The 19478-nt window shown below is 42.8% G+C and overlaps 2 protein-coding genes across 3 annotated transcripts in view; both read right to left on the bottom strand.

Moving 5' to 3' along the window:
• mep1bb (meprin A subunit beta b) overlaps positions 1-14117 on the bottom strand; it is a gene marked incomplete at its 5' end in the record, with an annotated part of 29173 nt that extends 15056 nt beyond the window's left edge. Inside the window, 8 exons of the mRNA XM_081373823.1 lie at positions 1349-1501; positions 1959-2177; positions 3585-3763; positions 3881-3998; positions 5495-5573; positions 11501-11544; positions 11670-11731; positions 14017-14117. Of these exons, the coding sequence (XP_081229949.1) occupies positions 1349-1501; positions 1959-2177; positions 3585-3763; positions 3881-3998; positions 5495-5573; positions 11501-11544; positions 11670-11731; positions 14017-14117 (955 nt within the window). The remainder of the gene's footprint in view (positions 1-1348; positions 1502-1958; positions 2178-3584; positions 3764-3880; positions 3999-5494; positions 5574-11500; positions 11545-11669; positions 11732-14016) is intronic.
• Positions 14118-15868: 1751 nt separating this feature from the next.
• LOC308695931 (uncharacterized protein) lies at positions 15869-19425 on the bottom strand. Of its 2 annotated transcripts, none has more exons than XM_081374203.1 (3): positions 19150-19425; positions 18913-19038; positions 15869-17277 (listed from the first exon to the last, which is right to left on the bottom strand). In XM_081374203.1, the coding sequence occupies exons 2-3, from the start codon at positions 18995-18997 to the stop codon at positions 16406-16408; spliced, it is 957 nt and encodes a 318-aa protein (XP_081230329.1). In that variant the 5' UTR covers positions 18998-19038; positions 19150-19425; the 3' UTR covers positions 15869-16405. The 2 variants fall into 2 exon arrangements, with proteins under 2 accessions (XP_081230329.1, XP_081230330.1); XM_081374204.1 differs by having other exon boundaries at positions 15876-17277; positions 19126-19375.
• Positions 19426-19478: the final 53 nt, after the last annotated feature.

Genomic DNA, 19478 nt, shown 5'->3' on the forward strand with positions numbered 1-19478 from the left:
CACATTAGAGTTTTAAATATGTGACCCCTCTAATGTATGTATGTGTATATATATATTTATATACTGTATATATACTGACATAAACTGACAAAACCCCTGTTACATCCATGAAATACATTAAGTCAGGATTGGCTAAATTCCCTTGTTAATGCGATACTGCCCGCCAACTATTTTTTCACCCAGATTGAAAATCAGCCTGAATGGCTTGACCAGCTGGAATCATTTACACGACACCATTTCAACTAAAAACTGAAAACTTTTCAGTCTGAGTTTTGACAACGTTGGCGCCAGTCTGTGAAAAACGCAAAGAAAAAACTTTTTAGTGTTTAGTACACTGTTGTCGTGTAAACGTTAACGTACCCTGAAGCCGGGGACACACTTAACGACTAGCTGAAACATTCTAACTGAACTGAACACACTTACAGACTCTGTTTCCAAAGACTGGAGCAGATTTTAAACACCGACTGTGAACACTGATCGAACGCAACTGTCTCTGACTCTGCGCATTTGGGCATGATCCAGTCGTAAGTATCAAAGTACTTCATAATTGGCCTAACAGTCGTTAAGTGTGTACCCGGCTGAAGTTAACATCTCACTGGCATTCATTAATAACAGATTTGTAATGTAGTAAATTGTATTGTGATTGTTTGTGAATGGCAAATATATTAACTAACATTATACGTATAACATTCATATATATAACTGTGAAAACATAAAAAAAAAAAAAAAAAATCATCAAATTCCAAGAGAGATTTCAGTATTCACATGCCAGGTATGTTATTCATGTGCAAAATTTTCAAAGTTATCCGAATAAATTTGCTGGATTTTGAAACGGAAGTGTCTTTCACATGTCCATGTGTGCACGGGTCTTTAATCTGTGTTCTACATCAGCACCCTGTTCAGAGTGGTCACATTCACATGGCAGATTAAATATTCTGCATTCCATTAATCTTCATGCACAAATTATTGTTTTAAAGGGATTGTTACAAATGAAACTGATATTGCACTGTCATATATAAATTTCTGTATGACAAAAGATGAAGAAAAATGAAACCGAAGTGAAGTGCTCTTTTCCATACACCCAGAGTGAATGAGTGAACTAAAAAGCACCATAACAGTTTTAAAATTGTAAAATAGACTGAAATATAAGTTGTTATTCAATGAAAAATGGTCATAGCTGTAATGATAGATTTGACATCAATAATGCCAAACTGGTTTGGAATGATACAAGTGTGAGTAAATTATTAGTTAGAGAAATTTCATTTTTGGGTGAACTATCCCTTTAAAGCTTTTCAATTATAAAGAATGCATTGAAGTTTTTAAATATTAAAAAATCAACAAGACTTGCCATCACAACGTCCCATGTTGGTGTAGTCAGTGTCTGGTCCATCTGTAGCTTTGGAAACACGCTGCCAGCTTGCAGCATTTTCATGGCTTTGGATCATTCCACAGATATTTTCCGATTCAAAGTTACAGGAGTCCAGAAATGTGGAGGAGCTTGCTGTGAAGTAATCACATGCTGTCAGGTGAACCAGTAGTACAGGCGAACTTTAAACATTCCTACATTTCATCATGTTCTTCTGTACGATCTTGTTGCAAACAAAGTATTTAGTACACTTGACCATTGTCAACTTGTTAATGTTGAGAACGTCCCTCCTGCTGATACCAGCAAGAATTGGAATTGGAAATGGAAAACTTGCACTTTGAAACCAGTTTTCAAAAGTTTGCATTTTCAGGCCCCCAAAACGCAGTTGTCGTGAAAATTAACGGCTAACACACGTAAAACGTTTTCGTAAAACAGTGTCTTGTAAACACTGCACATCTGGACCCCCAAACATGTGCATTGTTTGGGGGTCCAGAAACAGGGTTGAGAACCACTGACGTAAACTAAACATCACATTTTATGAAGGAGAGAGGTTTTGTTTCTTTTACATGTGATAGTGTGTAAAATGCATTACTGCAGTTGTAGAGTCTGTTGAGTTTGAGCAGGTCACTGTCGCTGAACTCCATACGCTGGCCTATGACGTCACTGAAGGCAGGGATCTTGGTGACTATGGTGGGATCAGTGCCATTCTGGAAAGCTTTCTTGCTGTAATGCATCATGGAACCATAATCATAAGGTACGTTCAGGGCACTGGATGTAGTGTCGTCGTATTTGTTGAAGTTATGCTCCTTGCCTGTGAAATGAAAGTGCTCTGAAAATAAATGTCCATCCCTGAGAATATCTCATTGTATCAAACGAGCATAACAATAATCTGTTTGTTAATAATCTTCTAAATTAGAGGTTGTTTTTTTTCTCCATACTGTAAATACACAATGTAAATGTCATATATTGTTTGTGTTTAGGTTCTTTGAAGTTAGTTTCTTAACCTGCATTTAATCCCTGTGTCCTTGGTTAATATATGTATTTGTTATAGTTATTCGTTTTCTCCCTTATTTGCCCTGTGTAATTATACCATCCGTTCAGTTCTTTGTAGTGTGTTTTCTTCATCATGTATAGTGTGGTTTCCCTTCAAGGGAACTCAAAGCTTTAGCGTGGCCGGTCTCTGAATTATGTGTGAAATTAATCAATTCAATTGGCCGACAGCAGTCATATGATGTGCAATGGCACTCCATTATGACTATAAAATGGTCTCTGCATTAGACGTCATCAGTTTCTTTGTCTTCAGGAAGTGCTATATGTTAAACCGTTTGTCTTATTTATTGTTGTTTGTCGAAATTAAGAAAGAGAAAAAGGATGGGATGGTGTGGTAGATATTCCCCTATGTAATCCTGACTTAAGTTATATACCCTCTGTCTTCTAGACACCTACGATTGGTACCACCAATCCAAAATGGTTCATCCTTAGACTCTGAGTCAGACGACGTCTCGCCCCCCTATTAAAACTATTACTTGGGAATAAGGTCTCTAGTGATCCACTTAAACACTGGCTACGTCCGAAATCACGTACTCTCTTGAGTAGGTACTTATTTTGAATTACTTCATGACAGCTAAAAAAGTATGTTCTATATAGTATATAGTACTGTAGTGCAGTGGTTCCCAAACCTGTCCTGCCGGCACCCCAACACTGCACATTTTCTTTGTCTCCCTAATCAAACACACCTGATTCAACTCATCAGCTCATTAACCCATGTGATAATGAGCTGATGAGTTGAATTAGGTGTGTTTGATTAGGGAGACAAAGAAAACGTGCAGTGTTGGGGTGCCGGCAGGACAGGTTTGGGAACCACTGCTGTAGTGTGTAGTATGTGTGTAGTATGAATGTAATCTGGACGTACTACATCCGCCATGCTGTCATTATCATGTGACCTACCAGCGCCAGTTACATCACTTCACTGTCATTCATAAATCTGTGGGATAGTAAAGTGTCCATCATAAGCACACTTCAGAATCTCACCAGAAGAAGGAGATCATCCGGGTACTTTTACATCGGCATTCACCATCTACCCCGCTGAGAAGGACATCACCAGCCCCACTCTAATAACTACCATAATTCGCCAGTATAGATAGATAGATAGATTGATAGATCTATCAGGGTTTATTCATGTATCAAAGATGCATAGGATATATTGAATCGAAAATACCTTCTGAAATGCGGTCCCAGATGATGGAGACATAGTCATCACGGTCAGAGCGGGATTGCTCATGCCAGAAGCCCAATGCATGGAGAAACTCATGCTCAATGGTGGCGATACGATCACATCCGCTGCCAATGGACAGCCTCTGTTTGCCAACTCGCCGGTTCCCAACTGATGAAAAGCAGCTATTCACACACACACATACATAAATATACAGTATATATACATATTATATTTTATCATGGTTCCTACACAGCTCATATTGTGTGGAGCAGCATGTATATAAGTGTTTAGTAGCCCACCCGTTGCCTTTAAATACAGAGATATAGTTTTCTTCTCCACTCCATGGTGTGTAGTCGATACATGACTTCAACCGATACTGTTCAAAGGCCTTCAGGATAACCCCTTTTGCATTGATATCTGTCCATAGAGAAATTGATTTGTTAGGGCCTAATTAGTATGGCATAGCCTTTACTGCCAACATGAGATCTGGGCTCTCCGGCCGCTTCAATACCAATGACTGTCCACAGGAAGAGGTCGTCTGACTGACATGTAAAGTGACCTATAACATTTTGTTTTGTTCAACGTCATGTATAGGGGCTGGTAAATGTTGCTACAATAAGGGTGTGTTCACACTTGTAGTTCGTTTTGCTTGGTTTGTTTGGTCCAGAACCTAAAGATAACACGCGGAACACACCGAAAAAAGCTCAAAAACCGTGGGCTTTGTATGTCCCTGGCTTAAAGGAGTCAAAACAGCGGCAGGAATCCCTCCGTCACACACCCAAATCTGCTTGTTTGAGCATTCTGTCCTTTTTAGGGTCATATCTTGTGACATCATGTCCTATTTTTGGTTAGTTTACATGTCTTTGCGTTCATATATCATTCGAACCGCACCAGAGTTCGTTTGGAGGCGGACCGAGACTCATCTTTTTAGTGTCTTGGTCCGCTTGTTTGTTGACACCAGGGTTCAGATGGAAGCATTCACACTTATTCAGATGAACCGCACTAACAGAGCAATCGCACCAAGGTTCGTTTTAATAAAACCAAACATGCCAAGTGTGAACACACCCTAACAGACAGAATTTTAAACCATCTCATGTGTTACGCAGCATGTTTGAGCTTCAGCAAGAATCAATGAGGTTTGTTCTCGCGGGTCAAGCAGGTTCGGTTGAGCTTCTGTTATTGTTTGATGATCAATATTTATATGTGAATAAAAGTTGTAATAATCTGTTTATTTTATAAAGCGATCGAGTCTCTTCAGAAGATTTGTACTAAACCTCTCAATTCATATGGATTAGTTGTATGATCTTTATGAACTTTTTGGAGCATCAACGTGTCAGTTTGACTAGCTGTCAATGGAGGGACAGAAAGCTCTCAGATTTCATCAAAAAGATCTTCATTAGTGTTGCGAAGATGAATGAAAGTCTTGCAGGTTTGGAACGACATGAGGGTCACAGAGTGAGTAATTAATGACAGAATTTTCATTTTTTGGGTGAACTTACCCTTTAAAATTGCATTGCATTTAAATTGCATTGAAATTGCTCAAAAGTGCCAATATTTTTTTTATAAATGCTCATTTTCAATTCATAATAAAAAATAAATAAAAAAATCATGCAAAAATATATCACAGTTTCCACAAAAATATAAAGCCGCACAACTGCTTTCAACATTGATAGCATCAAATCATCATATTAGAATGATTTCTGAAGGATCATGTGACACTGAAGACTGGAGTAATGATGCTGAAAATTCAGCTTTGATCACAGGAATAAATTACATTTTAAATTATATTACAGTAGATTATATTAATCATGTTTTATATTTTATTATTATTTTATTGTTATACTTTATTATACTTTATATATTTTATTGTGATACTGTATCTGTATCAAAAAAAAGGGACTAAAGAAACTCACCCAAATCATCCTCAAGGTAATAAGGAATCGTTTTTGGCCATCTGTATTCATCCCCGATTATAGAATTCCTGCCCCATTTCTGAGACAGAAACAGGACGTTACATTTTGTCACATATGCAGTTCACTGCTGAATTATGTTCCCTTACGAGAACGTTCTCTCGTACTGCGTTGCAAACGCTGTGGGAAAACTCCTTTTCTCGAGAATATTGAAGCCTTTATTTTAAAACGCATTGCTGCAGCACAGGCGGGAGCATCCAGCTCGCGCGAGCGTGCTGATAGGCTGTGCTAAGGCAACTGCACAAACCAATGGCGGGTTAGCAGAGGCGCGAACCAATCAGGGCGCTTGGCGCTCTGCCAGAGTCGAGCGCGCGAAACTGCACGTGACACAAGAGTATAAATACAGAGAAAATCCGCCATTTGACAGATTTAATCTCCTTCAGCTCTCGACTCACCTCGTCGCTGATTTCTCCGGATTGGAAGCCGCTCGTCGTCGAAAAGCCTCTCAGCGGAACAGCTTCGCGTCACGGCAGAATGCCAGCCAAGCGTTTCCCTGTGGCATCCGACGAGTATCCTTTTTCTATTATCTCTAAAAGAGCAAATCGCTGTTTTCACAGCGCGCGGCGTTGTTTCAAATGCCGCTCACCATCTGTGATTCCTGCGGGGTTCCCCTGCACGTGTCTGATAGACACACACAGTGTGCTGCCTGTCTCGGCCCTGAGCACGCCGAGTCAGCGCTCACTAAAGGCGGCTGCCTTCACTGCGACGGGATGCCTGTTGCTATCCTCCGTTCAAGACTCGCTCTCGCTACTTCTGAGAGTGAACCCGCCCATCTTCCGTCTTCGGCGCCCCGTGAGCCCCGTAGGAAGAAGCGGCGCGATCAGAGGCTTCCTGAACGCGGTGAGTTCAGCGAATGCACGCCGGGTCCTTCCCCGCATGCTTCACCCACGCCCTCTTCTCCAGTCCTGTTTGCTCGAAGCGACCAACGTCCCTCAGGTGAAGCGGCGGGACTCGTTTCGTTCGGCGGATCTGCTGAGGACATGGATGACGCAGTCTCGATGGCGGCATCTGAGAGTGAGGAGTGGTCGGGCTCCGCGGACCCCGCCCCCCCCCCCTCTCAGCTTGATCGTCTTGACACTAGAGCAAGTGTTGACGCCGAAATTTTCCGTGTCATGTCTCGCGCTGTCGATGAGCTGGGACTCAACTGGCTTTCCCCAGCTGAGCCCACCAGAAGCCGCCTCGACGAATGGTACCTGCCGGGGCGCCAACAGGCCCCTCGTCAGCGCGCAGCCCCATTTCTCCCTGAGGTCCACGAAGAGCTCACTAAAAGTTGGCGCGCGCCCTTTTCAGTGCGGGCGCGCTCATCTGCCACTTCCACGCTCTCCACTGTTGACGGCGCTGAGGAAAAGGGCTATGTGTCTCTCCCTCCACTTGAGGAAGTGGTCGCCGCGCACTTATGCCCTCCCACTGCAGGTAGTTGGAGGTCAAAGACGGTGCACCCATCCAAGCCGTGCAGAACTACTTCGGCCATAGCCAGCCGCGCCTATGCTGCCGCCGGTCAAGCCGCCTCTGCACTACATGCCATGGCGACGCTTCAAGTGTTTCAGGCTAAGCTCCTCCGCTCTATGGATGAGTCGGGCCCTGAACCAGACGCTTTTAAGGACCTCAGAAGTGCTACGGATTTGGCGCTACGGGCCGCAAAGACCACTGCTCAAGCCCTAGGCCGCAACATGGCCAGCCTGGTGGTTTTGGAGCGCCATTTATGGCTGAATTTGACCGAGATCAGGGATGCAGACAAAACCGCCTTCCTCGATTCTCCCGTCTCAGCATCTGGTCTCTTTGGCCCATCTGTCAACGGCTTTGCAGAGTGTTTCACTGAAGCTCAGAAAGCTTCAAGTGCGATGAAGCACTTCCTCCCCAAACGCTCCAGCTCGGCTCCACGGCGCCCCAAGAGTACGCCGCGGCCGGAGAGGTCAGTGTCACAGGTTCACCAGCCCCGCCCAGCGGCTGAAACCAGCCAGCACCTGAAGCCCGTGAAACGGTACCCGTTCCCTAAGCTCACGCTCGACCATGAGCCCAAAAAGCCGTCCTAACCGGCAGAAAGAGGGGTCAATGTCCCGCCGCGGCCGGACCTGCCCCGAAGATCGCTCGAGTGCTACTCACAGCCCCCTCTTCAGTTCAGGCGGTTGGAGCAGTTTTAAATGCAGAACATGGGCCCGTCACCTGTCACGCACCCCTGCACCCAAACGCTGTTTTAACAGCGACTCACAAAAAGCAGCACAACGAGCAAAACTTCTCACTTAAGTTCATGTCAGGTCGAACCCCCGACTCCGGGCGTTCCGTCATCAGATATGATAGTTCCTCTGGCTCTTCGGGCTCTGGCTTGGCAGGCCATCCCCGGAGTTTCAGAATGGGTGATGAACATCATAAAGCGCGGTTACTCGCTTCAGTTCGCCCGCAGACCCCCGCGTTTTCGCGCGGTTATCCAAACCTCGGTAAGGAGCACATTGATTCACGTCCTCCGCACCGAAGTGTTATGTCTGCTGGCGAAAGGGGCCATCGAGACAGTCCCCGCTTCTCAAAGCGAGTCAGGGTTTTACAGCCGTTACTTTCTCGTCCCGAAGAGAGACGGCGGCCTGAGACCCATTTTAGATCTCAGACATCTGAACAAGGCCCTCATGTCACGGCCATTCAGAATGCTCACTACCAGACACATCCTGGCGCAGATTCGCCCAGGGGACTGGTTCTTCTCAGTAGATCTAAAAGATGCTTACTTTCACATCCAGGTGAACCCCCACCACAGGCCATTCTTGAGATTCGCCTTCGAGGGGCAGACATACCAGTACACAGTTCTACCATTTGGACTGGCACTGGCACCTCGTACATTCACGAAGTGCATGGATGCAGCTCTCTCCCCCCTAAGACAGCGGGGCATGCGCATTCTGAACTACCTCGACGACTGGCTCATACTGACTCAGTCAGAGGCGGAGTCCCATACTCACAAAGCCTGGCTCCTCAGCCATCTGGAATGCCTAGGGCTCAGGGTGAATTTTTCCAAGAGTATCACGTTCCTGGGAACAGTTCTCGACTCCGTACTTATGAGAGCATGGCCCACATCGGCCCGTGCTCTATCAATTCAGCAGCTCGCCACATCGTTCATAGAGGGCTCTTACGTACCCCTCAGAACGTTTCAGAGGATCCTGGGCCTGATGGCCTCAGCATCATCAGTACTCCAACTAGGCCTACTGCATATGCGTCCTCTTCAGCTGTGGCTAGCACCTCAGGTGCCACCCCACGCCTGGCACTCAGGCCGCTTGAATATCAAGGTGGACCAGCGCTGTATTCGAGCCCTGGCCCCTTGGAAGAATGCCAGCTGGTACCAGCAGGGCGTAAGCATGGGGGTGGTCTCAGAAAGGAGGGTTATTTCGACAGACGCTTCCAACTCAGGTTGGGGAGCCCTGTACGAGGGCAGGCCTGCCTCCGGCCTCTGGTCGAGCTCAGAGAAACGCCTACACATCAACTGCCTCGAGATGAGAGCAGTTTTTCTAGCCCTAAAAGCCTTCCTCCCATACCTGGTAGGACACCACGTCTTGGTCCGGACGGACAATATGTCAGTGGTCTCTTACATAAATCGCCAGGGCGGCCTCAGGTCCCACAACCTGTTTGCCATAGCCACACAGCTTCTGCTATGGGCTCACACCAACCTGCGCTCGCTTAGGGCAGCTCACGTGCCGGGCACGTTGAACACAGGAGCAGACATGCTCTCTCGGGGCAAGGTTCCCCCAGAGGAATGGTCTCTCCACCCCCAGATGGTTCTCCTACTTTGGGAGGTCTTCGGGAAGGCAGAAGTAGACCTCTTCGCCTCAGAAGACAACTGTCACTGCCCAATCTTGTTTTCAAAGAACAGGGATGCGTTGGCCCACGACTGGCCCAACCTCCCCCTCTATGCGTTTCCACCGGTCTCGATGCTCCCTCAGGTCATCGAACGGATCAGGAACACGGAGTGCGCAGTCCTCTTGGTAGCCCCCCTCTGGCGAACCCAGACTTGGTTCCCAGAGTTGATGCAACTGTCTGTAACAGACCCGTGGCCGATTCCAGTGAGATGCGACCTCCTGGCTCAGGCGAACAGGACTATCTGGCATCCCCGTCCCGACTTGTGGGCCCTACATGTATGGCCACTCAACGGGTACCCCAGGACCTACCAGAGGGCGTCCTGAATACTATTATGGAGGCTAGAGCCCCATCTACTAGACGCCTCTACCACCTCAAATGGTCAGTGTTCTCCAGCTGGTGTTTAGCTCGGAACCTCGACCCACACACTTGTGAAGTACCAAAGGTGCTTTCTTTTCTCCAAGAGATGCTGGACGCGGGTCGCTCCCCCTCCACGCTCAAGGTGTACGTGGCAGCCATTGCTGCATTTCACGTACTGGTAGCCGGATCCTCCTTAGGTAAAAGCGACCTTATAGTTCGTTTCCTTAAGGGTGCTAGAAGGCTTAACCCGCCTCGGCCACCTTCAGTACCGGCCTGGGACCTTTCCCTGGTTCTACGGGCTCTTAGGGGACCCCCCTTCGAACCACTTCAGTCAGCTGATCTAAAACCCCTCTCCCTGAAAACCGCCCTGCTGTTAGCACTGGCGTCAGTTAAGAGAGTAGGGGACTTACAAGCGCTTTCTACCAGCGCTTCCTGTCTTGAGTTTGGCCCCAATGACTCTAAGGTCCTCCTTAGGCCAAGACATGGATATGTTCCTAAGGTGCTCTCAACTCCGTTCAGAGCCCAGGTCATTTCTCTGTCAGCTCTTCCTACCTCAGGGGAGGACAGTGATGCTCACACGCTTTGCCCCGTCAGAGCTCTGAGAGTTTATCTGGAGCGTTCGGCCTCTTTCAGACAGTCTGAACAGCTCTTTATTTGTTTCGGGGGCCGGACCAAGGGTCTTCCGGTCACGAAGCTCACACTGTCTAGATGGATAGTGGAGGCCATTGCTCTGGCTTACACCTCACTGGGCCTCCCTTGTCCCATAGGTGTTAGAGCGCACTCGACAACAGGCATCGCCTCCTCGTGGGCGTGGTCGAGCGGTATACCTATCGAAGACATTTGTGCGGCGGCCGGCTGATCCGCTCCGTCCACATTTGCAAGGTTTTATAACTTAGAGGTCCCTGCTCTGCAGGCACGAGTTCTCTCAATCTAGACCCTGGCTCTGTGGACCCAGACTAGTCTTGACTCAGACACATGGTTGTCACCTCGAGTTTTGTGGGTTTTACTTATGACTGGCCCTTTGGTCCAGATCTTTGTTCATTTGGATATCTCTTGGCCCGATGTTCTGGTCTTGGTATCCTGGCTACTCTGTAATTTTCCCAGGCCTCCCTGGAAACTCAGAGTGGCCACAAGACTAATAGCACAGCGTTTTAAAAAGTGTTTCCACAGCGTTTGCAACGCAGTACGAGAGAACATTCTCGTAAGGGAACGTACTTGGTTACTTACGTAACCTCGGTTCCCTTAGAGATAAGGGAACGAGTACTGCGTTGCCTTGCCGTGCTATTTCTCTTACATCAGGTGTTTTTCGCTTCAGTCAATTAGACCTGTCAAATGGCGGATTTTCTCTGTATTTATACTCTTGTGTCACGTGCAGTTTCGCGCGCTCGACTCTGACAGAGCGCCAGGCGCCCTGATTGGTTTTCGCGCCTCTGCTAACCCGCCATTGGTTTGTGCAGTTGCCTTAGCACAGCCTATCAGCACGCTCGCGCGAGCTGGATGCTCCCGCCTGTGCTGCAGCAATGCGTTTTAAAATAAAGGCTTCAATATTCTCGAGAAAAGGAGTTTTCCCACAGCGTTTGCAACGCAGTACTCGTTCCCTTATCTCTAAGGGAACCGAGGTTACGTAAGTAACCAAGTACGTTTATTCACACATACAGCATTAATGCTATAAGAACAGCAAACCACTCACAAACAGTGGTTTTTCAAGTCAAATTAGTTAGTATCTGGTCTGCTGATAAACAAAATATCAACTCTCACCTCATCATATAAAATATCTCCCTCAAAAAGATCAAGACCCGCATCTGAAAATATGACAAACAAGAAAAGACAGAAAGGCCATGGTCAATCAGACTTACCATCATGCAAAGCAAAGCAAAGCAAAGCAAAGCAAACACTTATAGACTTAGTGATGACGTGTTCACCTTACCTTCATTAACATCAAACAGATCTTCTTTGCCACCATCTACATTATATTCTGCAAAATCAATGCTAATGCAGTTAGGCACAGTTTTTACATTATGTACATTGAATACATTCTCAGCAAAGAAGAGAGGAAGAAAGCACACTTACCGATCACTCGTTGTGTTGCCTAATAGGCAAATCATGACAAGAGAAAATATTCAGAAATAATTATGTGGTAAATATCAATTGTCATAAGACTTTTCAGGTAACAACCAATACTTCACATTGATACATGCCGAATTACTTTAGAATAAGTAAAAATATAGTTGTTCTGTTTGCTGTTTTGTTGCACAAAAACTGAAATATATCCATTATAGCATAGGCATAAATGATATGTGTAAAAGAGTCACTCACCTCACATCTACCTTGACAGCCAAAGAGACATAAGAAATGCAAAAGAAAAAGAAACATGCGAAACATGTTTGAGCTATGAAGCACAGAACGACTGACAGAGGAATTCTGATCTGATATCAGACCAACAATGTTGTAAAAGATTAATAAAATGATAAAAAGTGCAAAGCTAGCATGATGGACCTGATAGGGAGTAACAGCAGATCAATAATTGCCAGAGCAGTAAATGCTACAAGGTCATCTGATTGGTTCTCTTTTCAAAATCATATCTGATAATTGAGTTATGTCAGATCTGATTAGAAACAAGAAGAGTGAAGTATGTACTTTAAGAGATAACAGCATTGCAAAACATGGCCCATAAAAAAGAACCATAAATTTAGGGAGTTTGTTTCCTAAAAACAATCCTACCATCATTTGTTTTCTTTTCTTTCAATGAAGAACCAAGATTCAGCAGAGGAAGCCCATTCTTCTCTGGCACATATGAGAAAACTGACCGTGTGTTAATTAACATTAATAATGTTAGGTATAGGTGATCATATGTAAATTAATCACTGAACTGTGACAGAAGCTTGTCTAGTCTAGTTTTGGGGAAAAAGAAGCAGATTTGTTAGTCCTGAGTTCCAGTTCCTACAAGAAGGATGAATGATACGGCTGGTGAAGAATCATTCCGATCTGGCAAAGATGAGGACGGACCTCAGACGGGACATTGCTGGGGTAAAATGAAGTTGGGTGAACCCCTTGTTTTTCGGACACAGTGCACATCTGCTTTCTAATTCAGAAAGTGCCTGTCATATTTAGCATGACTAAGGGGGGCACGATGGGAAAAGGGGCTTCTTACTACTATATCAGCAAAGTCCATTTGAAAGAGAGCATTTCTACTCACTTCTGGAGGCCAGAGCGCTTGGTGTTTAAGTGAACAACACCCTAGACAAAGATACATCACTAACCACTTTATTCTGAATCAATGGGTTAACTTGAGGATGGAGTAGCAAAGTTCTTATGTTTAGCTGTTAATGTAAAACTATAAGATATTATTCAGAGGAAGAGTCAGGAATATTTCCCACACCGCAATGCATAAGACTTACTCTGTTCTTTGCTCACTGAGATAAGATAAATCACAAGGGAAAAGATCACATGTCTCAATGACAACTAAATGTGCAATGGATCCTCACAGGCTCTGTAATGCTGTAGATGCTGAGGAACCATTTTCAAACAAAGAGGGTTGGTAAAGATAAAAATAATTATTCCACATCATTACTTGGGCTAGACCATATAGTCTTTATAGTAAGTGGTACTGTACACCTGTCAAAATGATGATATTATGGCTAGTCTACTTTGGACATTGCAACGGATGTGATATAACCACATTCTGTGCTCTTAAAAAAAAAAAAAAAAACATTAGTCAAAGAAATGTTTTTCTCACACAGTATAAATGGGTATAACCATTTATAACATAACTGAGGAGCCAAACCATTATGACCACCTGCCTAACAACCATTGTAATAGGGGTCTACTGGTCTACAACAATGTTTAGGTAGGTGGCACATGTCAAACTTACGTCCACATGAATGGCCGGACCCAGGGTTTCCCAGCAGAACATTGCCCAGAGCATAAAACTCCCTCCACTGGTTTGCCGTCGTCCCACAGTGTATCCTGTCAAGTCAAGTCACCTTTATTTATATAGCGCTTTTTACAATACAGACTGTTTCAAAGCAGCTTTACAGTGATAACAGGAAAATAATGCAACAAAGTTTGTTTCAACTGTACAGCAGATCTAGAAGAAAATAGTGTCATAGTCCATCTTAAGTAAGTTCAGTGATGATTCATTTTTGTTGTAAAAAGTGCCATCACTTCCCCAGGTACATGACGGACATGTATGCAGTCGTCCATGTGATGTAAAAGACAACGAGACTCACCAATCTAGGCGACCGTCTTCCATTGCTCCAATGTCCGACGCTCACATGCCCATTGAAGGCACTCTCGACGGTGGACAGGGGTCATGATAGGCACTCAGATTGGTCTGTGGCTTCACAGCCTCATAGTGCAATGTGCTGTGACACATTCCTCCCATAACCAACATTACACTTTTGTGTGACTTGTGCCACAGTTGACCTTCGGTTGGCTCGGACCAGATAACCTTCGTTGCCCTTATGCATCAAGCCTTGGGCGTCCAACACCCTATCGCCAGTTTGTGGTTTGTCCCTCCTGTGTTGGTAAATTCTCACCACTGCTGGCCTAACAAGCCTTGCCGTTTCAGAGATACTCTGACCCAGTTGCCTTGCCATAACAATTTGGCCATTGTCAAAGTCACCCAGATCTTTATTTTTGCCCATTTCTTCTGGAACGCATTGATTATGGAAAGTGATTGTTTGCTTAGCATCTAATATGCAGACCTTAATGTGTGGCCTTGTTAGGAGATGATCAACACTATTCACTTCACCTGTGACTGCTCATAATGTTTTGGGTCTTTTATGTTTTAGGAAGGTATTGCAATCGGATTGTCATATTTGGGGGCCCTTGGCATCAAAAACTAGTTTCACTTATGATTCTGCATATATTTTCTAAATAAAACTTTCTTTTGAACTTCCTTTCCTCTGTGTCTGTGCATCTCTGTCTTAAAGATGTAGAGAATTCTGCTGAACACAACAAAAAACAAAACATACATCCCTTAAAAGGAAACAGTTTCATCCAAATTGTTAGTTAAAAGTGATTGTAGCTTATCCTATGAATTTATTTGTTGCATAAATGATGTTTACATTTCTGTTGAAAAATTACTTAGCATATAGGTAAATACTTTTATTAACAGTGATTTTAACAATTAGGTAAACAAAAAACTGTAATCAGAGAGCATATCTTTATCTGATACCAAACAGATACAAGTTTTCGTACTCATTGAAATGCCCTATTTGACTTTTTCATCAATTGATTTTTTAAAAGAAAAAAAATATAGCAAACAAAAATTACAATGAATGGTATTGAATATTGAGTTTTTTTCCCATAATTATTTTAACTCATTCACTGTAATGCATTATTGTTCAATTTGACCAGAGGAAATTATAATTTAGTGGACAATTCAAGTGTGCACATTATTTCCCAACCATATTGAACTTTTTTCTTTTTTTTAAGTGTCATTTGTGTTACACTGTTTAATGTTAACAGGTTTTTTTTTTTTTTTTACACAAAAATAATAAAGCACTTGTGTGGCCTTTCTTGATACAATATATTTTTGCCTATTATTTCTGGCTGCTCTTGATAGACTGAAGCAGCGACTGTTTTCAGTAACTCCATAAAAGCCACCATCTAAAGGGGCATTTACACGACACCATTTGCAACTAAAAACTGAAATTTTTGAACATGTTTTAGCCATTCATTTACACGACAACAATGTTTGGGGGGCCTGAAAGTGCACGTTTTTAAAACCGTTATCGTCTCAATGTTCAGAGAAAAATGTGACAAAAATGTAAATTTGTGAAAACGGTGACATCCTGCGCATGTGTATTACGTGTTCAGTCTATAAGCACATAGTGTTTCTTTACAAAATGAAATCAACTACTGCCCCGGCATGAATAATACAGCGTTTTTAGTTGTTTTCACAGATTGTTTTCATTTTGACAATGTTGTCCTCTGTACGTGGAAAAACTTTTCCGTTTTTAGTACATCGTCATCATGTAAACATACCCTAATTCTGTTCACATTAAACAGGTTGAGGTGATGGACCTGGGGCTACAAGTCTGTGAAGAATAACTTTGAATAACGAAACAATTGACACAAGAATTGTGTCAAATCACTTATGAATGGAAAACAGGCCCTGGAGCACTTCCTAAAATAATGTTTATTTAATGCAGAACTGAGATACAACATTTACATTCATGTTGATTAAACCTGACATAAACCGCTTCTGTGCTCATTAAATAAGTCACACACAGAAGAAGATTAATGTACCTTTTTTATTTCTGGAAATGGCATGTAGTCACCACCACACTTCACGTTAGTGTCTGTCCGAGATTAGAGGATACAGTACGAGACAGGCTACCCTATTCAAACATGACCCCTTGTTACCCCACAGTTAAAACCCAAAATGACCAAATTAACTTTATTTCTTGAAATATTTTCAGCCGAACTGATTGAGTAACTACGACAAATGAAAGGAAAGAATAGCGGTGCATTAACAATTCAATTAGTAGTATTTCTGCTCCCATCACAGAAGAAAATAGTTCCTTCAAACTTGTGGCATTTGACAGCGACACACCCTACTTTTCTAAAGCAAAAGTTTGTTTTGTAAAGCATGTACAAACAAGTTGTTACGGTACACAGCACAGCTCATTCAGCAAAACTGCAACTTCTCACTGTTTAAACTGCAACTGAAGATGAACTTTGCTCACTGTTTGACAACATTGGACAAGGCTTTCTTATATGATTCTGCAGATCGCTGGACTGGGTGAAAGTCCTCCCACACGCAGTGCAGTGATACGGCCTCTCTCCAGTGTGCACTCGCTCGTGTCTTTTCAGGGCTCCAGAATGAGTGAAACCCTTTCCGCAATATGAGCACTTGTAAGGTTTTTCTCCAGTGTGGATTTTTTGGTGCTGTTTCAATGCACTGGATCTAGTAAACGTGTCCCCACACTCAAAACACATGTGAGCTCTCTCGCCAGTGTGTATTTTCTGATGATCATTAAAACAGCCCAAGCGCAAAAAGCCCTTTCCACACACAGCGCACACGTACGGCTTCTCATTTGTATGAATTTTTATGTGGGCCTTTAGGTTTGAAGCCAAAATAAAGTTTTTACCACACTGATCACACTTAAACGCCCTTTCTCCAGAGTGCGAGCGCTGATGATCTTTGAGGTTCGTTGCACATTTGAAACTCTTTCCACACTGACTGCACGTGTACGGCCTCTCTCCAGTGTGAATCCGTATGTGTCTTTTAAGGTGTCCTTTACACGTGAAACTCTTTTCACAATGAGGGCAGGTGAAAGGCTTCACTCCGGAGTGAATTTTGACGTGTTCATTGAAGTGTCCTTTATGTGTGAAACTCTTCCCACACTCAGGGCAGGTGAAACAACTGTTGGCTTCTGTTCTCTGCTTCGTTTCTTGTGAGAGATTCTGTTTCGATTCTGAACAACTAAAAGATTTTTCTCCACTTCTGAAACTATGAGCTTCTTGATACAGAGAAGTCTCCTCTGTGTCATTCACTTGACCTTCTTCTTTCACTTGCACCAGGTCTAAAACGAAAACAGTACACGGTCAAAAATCAATTCACAAAAGGTGAAATCAAAAGCAACAATGATCAAGCTTATGGCATAAAGCAAGAGCTGTCACGTATCTATTTTTATCAGATCTTTGATGTGCTGATTGATGCACTGCTAATATACAAATTAATGATCATTGCAGTATCTGTCCTCATATTATAAAGGGACAATTTACCCAAAATTTACTTAAAATTCTGTCATTGATTACTCACCCTCATGTCGTTCCAAACCTGTAAGACTTTCGTTCATCTTCGGAACACAAATGAAGATCTTTTTTTGAAATCTGAGAGTTTTCTGTCCCTCCATTGACAACTGCCACTTTGACGCTTCAAATAATTCATAAAGAGATTGTAAAACTAATCCATATGAATAGAGCGGTTAAGTCCAAAACATTTCTGAGGAGACTTACCGGTAATCACTTTTTATGATGAACAGATTGAGCTTTTATTAAACTTTGATCAGCGAATATAAACAGAAGCTCAACCAAACACATCAAGTGAACATGCTTGAGCTTCTGTTTACCACAACTGATGTGTGAGCTGGTGAATGTTTAATATGTGAATAAAAGACTAAATTCAATCTGTTCATCATATAAAGCGATCGAGTCTCTTCAGAAAATGCTGAAAATTTAGAAAACTCTTCAGACTAAACCGCTCAATTCATATGGATTAGTTTTACGATCTCTTTATGAACTTTTTGAAGCGTCAAAGTGTCAGTTGAGTAGCTGTTAGTGGAGGGACAGGAAGCTCTCAGATTTCATCAAAAAGATCTTCATTTGTGTTTGAAGATGAATGAAAGAATTATGGGTTTAAAACGACATGAGGGTGAGCCAATTATGACAAAATTTTCATTTTTGGGTGAACTATCCCTTTAACAATGTTATTTTAGTAGGTGACCAGGGAGTGCTGTATCAAATGGTAAGGTGAAACAGTTATAAATGAGCTACAGGGATTAAATCACAGATGTCGTAAGTATCTGAAAGGATTTTCAGAACAAAACTCAATTTGAGGTAAAAAATCACTTCTGTGCTATAATTTGATGTTACAATTGTAGGTTTTTATTTGACAGAATGTGTATGTGCATCTGCATTTATCTATAATTTAAGATAATTACTTTATCTTTATTTAAATAATGTTAAGCTGACCAACTAGCGATTGATATTTGTAACACTTTCCAATGTACTTATAGTGAAACCGCAAAGCATGAATAAAAACGTTTAGTGTATCTACATTTGCCACAACTGTGAGAGTAACTAACACTGCTGTTTTTTAATCTTTAAATATTTGATAAATTAGTTCAGTATTTTGCACCTGAAATTAAAATGGAATTCCTCCCATTTGTTTACTTTGAATTAAAATGCTTCAATTGAAATGGGGTGTGGGGCTGATAGAAAAACAACTGTGAGATAGTGCATTTAACAAAGTATTCATGCACACACATGTAAAACTAATAGAAAGGAGAAATTCCAAATGTAAGTTTGAGACAGGGCAAACACACTGAGAGCAATGGAAGCATGGACAAAAACTCCCCAGTCTCCACTACTGCCATGGTTTTCTAAACAAACTCTATTTGAACTTAACACCGTTTCATTAGTGAAAACTCACCAACCTATTTGTTCTTCAGTATCTTCATCTTTCACTCTGCATGCTTCTGCATCACTCATGTCTTCACTCTCATCTTTAATACACTCCATCTTTACGAGAATGCCAGGCAGATATATCAGAGCATTTATTTCTGTACAGATGAATCACAGTAATAAACGCTGTAATATGAAGCTGATTCACAGTAATAAACAGAAAATAACGGGCGAATGATGCTAACTTTATCAAATATGAGCTGTTACACCTGAATTTTTCCTGTTTGTTTGGTAACGAGACTTTGCCACGTTTACGGAGATGAAAATATTCGTGCCATTTATTTATTGGCCTGATTGAATGCCAACTCACACACACACATATTACGCGCTAAAAGCACGTGCCGCGTTTGTTTACGTTTTTCACTTCCGAGGTTAATGATAAGCCAGCACTATCACATCTTTAAGCGGATCGACCCTTTGTCGCTTATCCAGATCGGAGATGCTTTGCAAATCCTTCCTCCTTTAATATGCGAAAACGTATTTCTAATTCTTTATATTTTTTTAGAGGTTTGCAAACTGATCTCGGTGCATTTCCGCC

Source organism: Scardinius erythrophthalmus, assembly GCF_964197995.2.
Source record: "Scardinius erythrophthalmus genome assembly, chromosome: 9".
NCBI classification, from domain to species: domain Eukaryota; kingdom Metazoa; phylum Chordata; class Actinopteri; order Cypriniformes; family Leuciscidae; genus Scardinius; species Scardinius erythrophthalmus.

Coding starts and splice junctions, on each gene's coding strand:
- LOC308695931 (XM_081374203.1), bottom strand. CDS start 18,997: ATGGAGTGTATTAAAGATGAGAGTGAAGACATGAGTGATGCAGAAGCA. Junction 17,278..18,912: donor AGATACTGAAGAACAAATAG/GTTGGTGAGTTT, acceptor TTTTCGTTTTAG/ACCTGGTGCAAGTGAAAGAA.